The following is an 11,456-nucleotide window of genomic DNA, read 5'->3' on the forward strand; positions in this document are numbered from 1 at the left end:
GTGTCCGGCAACAGATCGCAACCCTCAGTGTTGCCCCCGTACTGGACCGGGGACTGGCAACGGGATCGCAACCCTCAGTGTCGCGCCCATACCGGACCGTGTCCGGCAACAGATCGCAACCCTCAGTGTTGCCCCCGTACTGGACCGGGGACTGGCAACGGGATCGCAACCCTCGGTGTTGCTCCCGCGCCTCGCTCAGCCAGTGAGCGGGAACCGGTCCGTATGTGGGATCCGAACCCTCGGGCGGGAGCGCCGCCGCGCTTCCCAAGCGGTGCACTATCCAGTGCGCCACCGGGCCGGCCCCCTTCTGGTATTATTAAGGTGCCAACAAAAATTAGAATTAATAGAATGTTGCTAATTGAATACAGAATGAGACCACAGGTAATCTTTGGTCTTAGAAGATAAAAATAACTGATGCCTACTGAGTACTTACCATGTGCCAGGCATTATTCTAAGCACTTTTTCCTGTATCAGTTAATCCTCATATAACCTTGTGAGGTAGATACTATAATCATCTCTACTTTATAGATGAGGGCTTGCCCAATGTTGGTCTTGAAGTCTATTTCACTTAGGCTGTAGAGAAGCCAAGTGAACTATTCCTGCCCTGCACAATAGAGTGTACTTCTGTGGCTACCAGAATACTTGTATCTACTAGATAATGTTTTACCCCTTTGGGCAGGATTGGATAAGCATCGACAAAGTTCTGTCCTTTGGATCTCTACTCTTTAGATGCTGTATGACCACTTTTCTGCTAATGCAGTCTCTTCTCCATACAGATTACAACATATATCTTTGTTATAGTTTTCTGCATAATTTCAGATTTACTATTGATTGGTAGAAAGAGCTCACTCCCGCACATACCTGTAAGGTTAGATTCATTTCCTGACCTATTGAACCATGGATCTACAAACTTGGCTGAAATAAGGTATCCACACAAATCAGGAACAGATGCAGTGCATCTTAGTGTAGCTTCCCTTGGCCCCCAGAGTCCCTGATGTGAGCATAGTTACATTGTGCAAAATAAGTGTCTTAGTCTGTTCAGGCCACTATAACAAAATACTTTAGACTGGGTAACTTATAAACAATAAAAATTTATTGCTCACAGTTCTGGGGGCTGGGAAGTCTAGGATCAAGTTACTGGCAGATTTGGTATCTGGTAAGGGTCCGTTCCTTGATGGTGTTTTCTAGCTGTGTCCTTACATGGTGTAAGGTGCAAACAAGCTCCCTTGGGCCTCTTTTATAAGGTCACTAATCCCATTTATAAGAACTCTGCCCTCATAACTTAATCACCTCCCAAAAGGCCCTGCCTCTTAGTACTATCACATTGTGTATTAGGTTTCAACATATGAATTTTTGGGGGGTAGGGGAGGACACAAAATATTCAGATAATAGCAGTAAGGTATCATAGCATGTGAAAAGCTGACTTTCTTGTTACATCTCGGTCCCCCCCTTTTTCTTAAAAATGAGGTTTGTTTCACTATTTGGAAAGAACAGACACAAATGAACTGTACCAGTAATAGGAAATCCATGTAGATGTCCAAAACCTTCCTGTTTCTCCAACTGAATTGAACACATGTTCAGCCATATCCTAATCAGGGGGATGCAAGGTATTCCTGAGCAGTATCTCTGCCTCTAGCTTTCTAGCAGCTCAGAAAGCTCATTTCCCTTTTACATTCAAATTCTGAAGATTCGCCTTGAATGGTCTTTGGTGCTTTCCAAAGAAAGTTTCATCATTACAGTGTACCTAAGTTATTCCTAGGGTTAGGCATTTCTGCAGATTTCTGAGCTCATCTATTTGAACATTGAGGGTTCCTTTCTTGAATTTTTGGGATTCCCTATATGACGATTTTCTTCTTCCTGTCAGTATTACTAGGTCTTCATGTCTCTGTCTCTGTCATCCTCTTAACATTTGCCACAGTGAGGTCCTGGCTTGCCAAAAAGTTGATCTGTTTTTATTAGTTAATCCGCTGTGAGTTTTTATTTCCCTCTCCTTTATTATTTCCATCATGAGAATTCTGACATATAAGAACTACTGCTAAGCTAGTAGACAAGGAGATAGGGCCTATATCCATGTTTACCTAAATAGTTTTGTGTCAGTAGGATCTTCATCTCTATTCTCCTATTTCATGGTGAAAGAATTTTGGGGTAGTACAGGTAAAGGTCCCCTTGAACTTAGATCTGAAATAATCAGTACTTTGAACCTGTACATATGGCAAGTATGTACAGTTTCATCTGGGGTGGTAAGTTCTCCACCTCTCTCCTGCCAGGAATGTGCTTCTTTTCCCATTCTGAATCTTGATTATGCTTATAGGGAATTTGTAAAACTTTAGGTGAAGTTAAAGTGAAAACAATGCCAAGCTCTTTAAAGAGGAGAGGTGAATGATTTAAGGTCCTGAGAAATAATTCCCTATTGGATTCTAGTTGCTTATTATGATCTGATGATACAAAGACATTCTTTTTTTCTACATTTCATTGGGAAATAATTTCAAATTTACAAATGTTGCAAAAATCAAAAATAGTGCAAGGAACACCCATATATCCTTTACCCAGATTACCTATTAACAATTTTTTCCATTTATCATTTGCTTACATACATCATGGCTCTTTGCCCCTAAGTACTTCAGTGTATATAGGAAATTTCCTATAAGAATAGGAAAATTGTCTTATCTAACTACAGTACAATTATCAACTGTATACATTTACATTGATATAGCACTTTTATCTAATTACTCATTCATATTCCGGTTTTGTCAGTTGGCCTTACAGTATAATAGTTTTGGTATAGCATTTTTCCTCCTCCAGTTAAGGATCCAGTCTAGGATCGTGTATCACGTTTATTTGCCTTGTCTTTTTATCTTCTTACTCTGGAACATTTCCATAGCCTTTTTGTTTTGATGTTGCCATTTTTGAAGGATATAGCCCCACACAACTCCCCTCTTTTTAAAAATAGAACAGACTTCATTTTGTGTGTCTGATGTTTCTTTGTGATTAGGTTGATGTTATACATTCTTGGCTAGAATACTGTATAGGTGGTGTTCTATCCTTCTCAAGGTATCACATCTGGAGGAACATGATGTCTGTCCCTCATTGGTGACGTTAATTTTGATCATCTGGTCAAGATGTAACCTGGCTTCTCTACTGTATAATTACTGTTTATTTTTTTCCTCTTGAAACTAATAGGCAGTCTGTAGGATATACTTCTAAGACCCTGCAAATAACCTGCTCTTTATCCAAATGTCCCCTAGATTTAGCATTCATTGGTGATTTTTGCCTAAATCAATCTTTATTATTATTTTCTTCCCACTTTAGCACTCACTCCCCATTTACCAGTCTGCCCTTGGAATTCTACTACAAGCATGAGTCTTCCCTTCTCTTCTGCTTATTATCAGCATGGGATCATGAATTCTTATTTTATTTTATTTCATTTTTTGGCAGCTGGCTGGTATGGGGATCTGAACCCTTGACCTTGGTTTTATTAGCTCTGTGCTCTCCCAAATGAGCTAACTGGCCAGCCCTTAGAATTCTTATTTTTTCAGTGGCTTATTGTTCATTATTGTATTTTATTTTGGTTCTGAAATTGTCCCAGATTTGGCCAGTAGGACCTTCTTCAGTCTGACTCCTATGTCCTTGTGACATGCTGTCATAATTTTTTTGAGCATTTTCTTCCTAGCATAAAAAGATGTTCCAGGCTCATCTTTATACCTACTCTGTCCCAGCCCTGGAGTCAATCATTTCTCCAAAGAGTTCTAGTTTCTTTTATTGGGGGATGGTATTAGATATCAAGATCTCAGTGCTAGGTGTACTACTGGGGTGTCTGCTTTTTCTGCCCTTTCAGCAGATGGAGCTAGGAAATATCTGTATGTATATACACATACATACACACATATATTTAAACATAGACACATACATTTATATGTACACTTATACCTATATACACAGATATATGTATACATATACCTATATATACACACACCCGTATTTAAGAAATCGTGAATTTGCACAGCTCCAATTCTAATGCACAAGATTCTCTTGCATTCCCTGGTCCATATTTGTGTGTATGTTCCTCCTTCTACAATGAGAACCCTGATTACCAAGAACATCAACACATTTACTTGAAATTACTTTATCTGTATCCTGTAATAAATAAACCTATTAAAAAGAGTTCCAGATTTATTTGCAATATTCACTCCCAGCAAACCCATCTTAAGAATGTATACTTTGAGGGTATATAATCAAATACCGTATTTATAAGTTACTTGGATTGGTTGTTTTTTGTCTTCTCTTTTCTTCTATTTTTTCCTTTAGTGTGGTTATGGTATTTATTTGAAATATAATTAGGTTCATTTGTTTTATTCTAAAGACATAACTTAAGTTTATTTTTACTTACATTATTCATAGTCCCATGATTGCTCCTACTATTTGAGTTAGTCAGAATTAGAGACAGTAGTGAAACTCCCCAGAGCCCCGCATTAAATGAATACCATTCAATGAGATGGCATAGATATATCACAAATGGTATTGTGTTATATGTCTACCCTGAAAAGCAAGTTGATCTTGGCATACCCAGACAGCAAAGCCAGTCATTTTGCCTTTTTTCCCCTATGAACATCTTATGAGGTCAAAGTGTAATGTGATGTTAACAAGGCATCGTTTCAGTTATTTTTTAGCCAGTATGCCTGGCACGGAGATCAGAACTATATCCTATATTCCTTGGAAGTACTTGAGGCTACTATTTAGCGATTTTGTACCAGTGCTGCTGCACTGGTTGTTTGCTGCTAGCTTCCACTGTGATTGGTTGTCTCAGTGCCATACTGGTTGTGAGATGTTTGGATTATCACTCCTGGGAACACCTAAACAACCTGTACATGTGGGTCAGGACTTCCCTTTAAGAGCCACCTGTTGGGTAATTTGTGGTTTTTGTGGTTTTCTTCATTTCCCTGCCTCTTCCCCCATCACCCCACTTTTTTTTTTTTTTTGCAGGCTTCTCAAAGTCAACCTGCCCAGCCCAAGAAGGAAGCCAATAAGGGGTTTATAAAAGATGTTCCCAAGAAGATAAACAGGAACACACATGCTCTTGGGGTGGCCAAACACAATGATGTGAATATAAAAAGGTGAGTAAGAGTGAACTCAGATGCATTGTTGTAGATGGTAAAGAAGAGTATGTGACATCCTTTTGACCATCTTTTGTTCCCATTGAGAACATGTTTAGTGAGCCACAGTGGTGACTACCACATTAACCTTGGGTACTGAGGTGGGCCCAAATGTGGTTGCTGAGAAGTCACAGGTCTTTTCTCTCTCTCTTCTTCCGTGGTGTGTATGCATATTGAAAGAGCTGTTGTCATTGGGGAAGTTCCCAAACGACCTTGAGCTCATCTTTTCCCTTGTAGTAATTCAGTCCCTGTTTGAACTACTCTGTGCTTGGGAGTGTAGAGACAATTTAACTTTTCAGAGACTCAGCAGCTGGCTGCTAGCTTGCCAGTCTGCTCATTTTATTAGAAGCTTTAGGGGAAGTTTGTCCCTCTTTGCTGAAGAGAAATTACTATCTCCGTAAGCCAAAAAGATGTGTCTTCCAGCTGTTAATGGTAACCATTTACAGGTTCTGCAAGTAGAGATGAGCACCCATCTAGGATTGGAAAAAGAATTTACCCCTAGGAAAACTTTTATTGGAAGAAGACTTCTAAAGTAGAGTGAGACTTTTCTCTATCTTCTCATTTCGGCGCGAGACTGACCAATCTGCACTTGAATAGATTAGGTAGATGGCTATAGCAGGGCTAAGCATGAGTTCCAAAGGGTAAGGTAAAAATGTTGGGGAATTCCAGAAAATTAACATGCAAGGTCCATAGGACATTTTGCTAATTACCCAGCAGAAGGAAGATCAGCCTTTAACCCCACTTAGTTTCCTGACAAAATGGAATTCCTGGGGTTTGTATGCATATTTTGACCTTAATTTCCTACATTATTTTCTTCTGAATTTCTTTTATCATTTTGGAAGCAGGGAAACCCTTACAAATGCCATAAACATTCTTCCCTTCACTCAGTATTCAGTAGAATGGACTCTAATATTAGCACTAGAACTAGTACCATTTATTGAGAGCTCACTATAATTCACAAGTATAATTACTAAGTCTCTTTTTTGTAAGCTTTATTGAGATATAAGTCACATACCATATGATTCACCTATTTAAAGTGTACAATCCAGGGGCTTTTAATGTATTCACTTATGCAGCCATCACAATTTTAGAATGTTTTTTATCAACCCCCAAAGAAACTCTATGCCTTTAGCTATCACCTCTCAATCCCCCCATCTTCCTCAGCTCTAGGCGACCACTGATCTACTTCCTTTCTCTATAAAGATTTCCCTGTTCTGGACATTTCATATAAATGGGATTAAACGAGTGATCTTTTGTGTCTGGTTTCTTTTACTTGGCATAATGTTTTCAAGGTTCATCGATGTCATAGCAGGAATAAGTATTTCATTTCCTTTTATTGCCAAATATTTCATTTTATGGATGTACCATATATTGCTTATCCATTCATTAGTTGATGGACATTTGGGTTGTTTCTACCTTTTAGTAGTTATGAATCCCACTTGGTTGTGATGTGTAATCCTTTTATATGTTGCTGAATTTGGCTTGCTAGTATTTTGTTGAGGATTTTTGCATCTGTGTTCATAAGAGGTATTGGTCTGCAGTTTTCTTGTGATGTTTTTGTCTGTGTTTGGTATGAGAAGAATATTGTCCTCATAGAATGAGTTAGAAACCCTTTCCACCTTTTCTATTTCTTGGGAGATTTCATGAAGAACTGGTATTAATTCTTATTTAAATATTTGGTAGAATTCACCAGTGAAGGCATCTGGGCCTGGACTTTTCTTTGTGGGTAGTTTTTTGATTATTAATTGAATGTCTTTACTTGTTATAGGTCTATTCAGATTTTCTATTTACTTCTTCAATAAGTTTTGGTAGTTTGTGTTTTCCTAGGAATTTGTCCATTTCATCTAAGTTATGTAATTTATTGGTGTGCAATTGTTCATAACATTCCTTTATGTTAAATGTTTTTAAGCATATTGTTGAATTTTTACAAGACTGTGAAGGAGGTATTATGATCCGATTTTATAGGTGAAAAAACTGAAGCACAGAGGGTTAACTTACCCACGGTCAGTCGCCCAGTCAGTAAGTGGAGGAGCCAGAATTTGAATCAGGGCATTCTAGCTCCAGAATGCATGTTCTTATTATAAATAGACCATCTAAAGACTACCTCTAAAAGTTCTCATCAGGAGGGACCTTGAGCCTATCCAGTCAGGCAGAATCTTTTGAGGCATTTGCTCTTAAAAAAAAAATAAATTAGTGGTTTTTATTCCTAGTGTTTTACAGCCATCACTACTATCTAATTATAGAACTTTTTCAATACCCCCAAAAGAAACCCATACCTATAAGTCCCTTTCTTTTCCCAGTCCCCCTTCCCATCCCCATTCTGTCCCAGACTCAGGTAACCACTAATCTGCTTTCTATTATGGATACACCTCTATGGATATATCTATTCTGGATGTTTTATATAAATTTAATTATATGATATCTGGTCTTTTGGAGGCACTTACTCCTCCTGTTCAGACTGGTGATTATATTTGCCTTCAATTTTCTTTTCTTATTCTGATTTCTAATCTTCCAGTGATTTGGTCACACTAGGTTAGTCACTCTAATTGGGCTTGAAATCCTATTCAAAACAAAACTTTGCATCTGTCACATGTGACGTTTCTGTTTTGGTCTTTTGTCTCCATTGGGAAAGCATTTCCTTAGTAGCCCAAGGTGAAGGGAATGTGGTTAGATACCACCAGTGCTAATTATCAGCCCACCTCTCTCATTAGCCTGCAAACAATATTAATTTCAACTTGCACTTTACCAGATACCTGGTGCTGGTAGACAAAGACAAATAAATGCCGCTAGAGAGGGAGACTGATACATGAGCAGATGACTCATCCAATGTGATAAGTATTATAATAAAAGCCTTTATATATAAATAAAGGCAATAAATCACATATGAGAAAGCATAACATGAATTTCAGGGGAAAAACTGTAGAAAAGTGTAGTGACCTAGGCTGTGGAAACTATATAGTGTGCTACGTACTTGATTTGCTATGGTACCCATTGATATTTTACCCTCTAATCTGTCTCTTGGGATTGAAGCCCTTTCTCCATCCATACTTTCAGTAAATATAGCAACAAAATGAGATAGTAGATGAGAATTTCAGTAACTACATTCTTCTTACCCAGACATTGTTTCTTTTATAGGCATAAGCTGGAACCCTCACCGGTAGTAGACTCTACCACTTTGGTACCAAACGTTATGGAAAAACCACTCATTCTGGAGATATCTTCCATCTCCAAAACACCCACCACTGAGGAGGCACTTCTCTTCACAAAGCCATTAGTTCTAAAAGAGGAACCCACTACTGAGGAGACAACCCTCATCAAGAAGTCATTATCTTTAAAGAAATACACAAATAACAGAGAGATGTCCCTTTCAGAGAGACCACTGTCCTTGCAGGAGGAGACTGACAATGATGATGAGTTTGTTATAGAGCCAGCGACTTTTAGGAACAAACATAAAACTGAGGACGCAGCCATCACCAAGAGGACATTATTCTTAAAGAAGGAGATGTGCGTATATCAGGGGAAGCAGTCCTGCTGGGAGGAGTCATTTGCCTTGCAGGACATCAGTTTTGAAGAGGATTCCTTCTTTATGGAGCCAACGAATTTTAGGAAGAAGCCTAAAACTGGGGAGTCACCCCCCACCAAGAAGACGTTATCCTTAAAGAAGTGTACCAGTCAGGGTAAGAGGTCCCACTTCAAGCCACTAGTATTGCAGAAGACCATTTCTGGAGAGGAGTCACTCACTAAAGAGCTGTTGTCCTTTAAAAAGGAGCCTACCACTGATGAGGAGTCTTTCTTCCAGGAGTCATCTATGTTGCGAGAGAAGCACACCACTCAGGGGGAGGTAGATCTTTTGAAGAAGCCATGGGCATTGCAGGGGAATAGTGACAGTGAAGATAACTCTGTTATGGAGGTAGCTTCCTTTAAAAAGAAACATACTACCAAGAAGTCAAACCCCATAAAGATGTCATCACCTTTAAAGAAGAAGAAATGCAGCTCACAGGGGAAGAGGTCCCACTTCAAGCCACTAGTATCGCAGAAGACTATTTCTGGAGAGGAGTCACTCACTAATGAGCTGTTGTCCTTTAAGAAGAAGCCTTCCATTAAGGAGGAGTCCCTTTTCCAGGAGCCATCTGCACTGCAAGAACAGAACACCACTCAGGAGGAGGTATCAACCTTGAAGAAGCCCCTGGCCTTGCAAAAGTCTACTGAGGAGTCACTTTTTAAGCAGGCTTTGGCTTTTAAGAAGCATACCACTGAGGAGGCAACCCCGACCAAGAAGCCTTTACCTTTGAAGAAGCAGCAGCATACCATTCAAGGGACAATGTCCCACTTGAAGAAGCCACTAGTATTGCAAAAGACCACCTTTGGAGAGAAGTCACTCATTAAGGAGTCATTGTCCTCTAAAGAAGAAAACGTGTCTTTAGAGAAAAAAAAATGCACCACTCAAGTGATCTCCATCTGTCAAGAAAGGTTGGACTTGCAGGATATGTTTGGCAAAGATAAGAATTCTTTCTTTACAGAGCCAGTGTCATTGAAGAAGAATCCTTCGACTGAGGAGGCACTCCTCTCCAAGACCCAACTGGAAGAAGAGTCACTCTCTAAGAAGCTGTTGCCCTTTAAGAATAAAACTACAACTCAGGAGGAGTTCCTCTTCCAGGAGCCACCTGCACTGAAAGAGAAGCACACTACTCTGCAGGAGTTGTCTCTCTCAAAGAAGCCATTGGCCTTGCAGGAGAAGACTACCACTAAAGAAGAATCATATATTAAGGAACTATTGTCCTTGAAGGAGAACCCTACCACTGAGGAGGAATTCCTTTTTCAGGAGCTATTCTCATTGCATGTAACTCCTGCCAACGAAGATGAGTTCCTCTTCCAGAAGGCTTTGGTCTCGCCAGAGAAGACTGATACCAAGGAGGATTCCTTGAAGAAGCTGTTGGTCTTGCAGGAAAACACCAGTGATGAGGAGTCCCTTATTAAGCAGCCACTGGCCTTGCAGGGGCACCCCAGCATTGAGAAGGAGGGCCTCTTCAAGGAGCCCTTGGCTATGCAGGAGAAGCCCAGCATTGAGAAAGAGACCATCTTCAAGGAACTCTTGGCCTTGCAAGAGAAGTCCACAATTGAGGAGAAGGCCATCCCGAAGGAGCCCTTGTATTTTGAGAAGCCCAGCACTGATAAGGAGACATTCTTCAGGGAGTACTTGGCCTTGCAAAAGCCTCCCATGATGGAGGAGGAAGCCATGCTGAAGGAGCCGTTGACCTTGCATGAGAAGTCCAGCATTGAGAAGGAGACCCTCTTCAAGGAGCACTTGGCTTTGCAAGAGAAGCCCAGCATTGAGAAGGAGGCTGTCCCCAAGGAGCCCTTGGCCCTGCAGGAGAAGCCTAGCATTGAAAAGGAAGCCCTCTCCAAGGAGATGTTAGCATTGCAGGAGGAATTCCTTTTCAGGGAGGTAGTAGCTTTGAATGAGAAACTCACCACTGAGAAGGAGTCATCCTCCAAAGAGCCATTGGCCTTGGAAGAGGATCCCACCTGCAAGGAAGACACCTTTCTCAAAACATTCTTGATCCTCCCGGTTGAGACCAGCCCACATGTGTCCAGCACTGCCCCTGAATCCAGAATAGGCAAGTCCAGTGCTGCCACCATGTCCAGTGTGGGCAAGTCCAGTCCTCCCAGCAAGTCCAGTTCATGCGAATCTGGTTCCAACAAAACTGTCTCACTTCAGGGCAAGAGAACACAGGAGGAGGTATTCATCTATCTTTTTATCCTCTTCTTTTTTGTCTTTTTTCATGACCGGCAATGGATCGCAACCCTCAGTGTCGTGCCCGTACCGGACCGGGACCGGCAATGGGATCGCAACCCTCGGCGCTGCGCCCGCACCTCGCTCAGCCAGTGAGCGGCCGGTCTGTATGTGGGATCCGAACCCTCGGCGGGAGCGCCGCTGCGCTCCCAAGCGGCGCACTGTAGCAGTGCGCCACCGGGCCGGCCCTCTATCTTTTTAAATTAGATGATGTATTATTTGTCCTGGAGGTGACTCCTAGCAAAGATTTTTTGCCTTCCTAAACAATCAAGCTTTATATATAGAAAGTTATGGGAGGTTCCTCCACCTAGAGAAAGGGTGATGTTTCTTGGGTTTACTTCTGATTTTATTTAATGATAGGTGATGCAGAATCATCTCTTTTCACCTTTACAATATGGGATAAATTTAGCAGGCTCTTTGGCATTTTTCTCTTCAATCAAGACCTTATAGAATCTCTTAACTTATTTATTCGCATAGTGATAGATCTAAGCAATCATAAAATATTTATTCCA

At 40.7% G+C, this 11,456-nt stretch overlaps 1 protein-coding gene across 1 annotated transcript in view; it reads left to right on the forward strand.

The window, feature by feature from the left end:
* Nucleotides 1–11,456, forward strand: part of CCNB3 (cyclin B3) — a gene marked incomplete at its 3' end in the record, with an annotated part of 18,480 nt that overhangs the window by 3,269 nt on the left and 3,755 nt on the right. Inside the window, exons 4-6 of the mRNA XM_008593359.1 lie at nucleotides 4,981–5,111; nucleotides 8,286–9,907; nucleotides 9,965–10,890. Coding sequence (XP_008591581.1) covers nucleotides 4,981–5,111; nucleotides 8,286–9,907; nucleotides 9,965–10,890 — 2,679 coding nt within the window. The remainder of the gene's footprint in view (nucleotides 1–4,980; nucleotides 5,112–8,285; nucleotides 9,908–9,964; nucleotides 10,891–11,456) is intronic.

This window comes from Galeopterus variegatus, unplaced genomic scaffold (assembly GCF_000696425.1).
Source record: "Galeopterus variegatus unplaced genomic scaffold, G_variegatus-3.0.2 Scaffold9030, whole genome shotgun sequence".
Classification (NCBI taxonomy): Eukaryota; Metazoa; Chordata; class Mammalia; order Dermoptera; family Cynocephalidae; genus Galeopterus; species Galeopterus variegatus.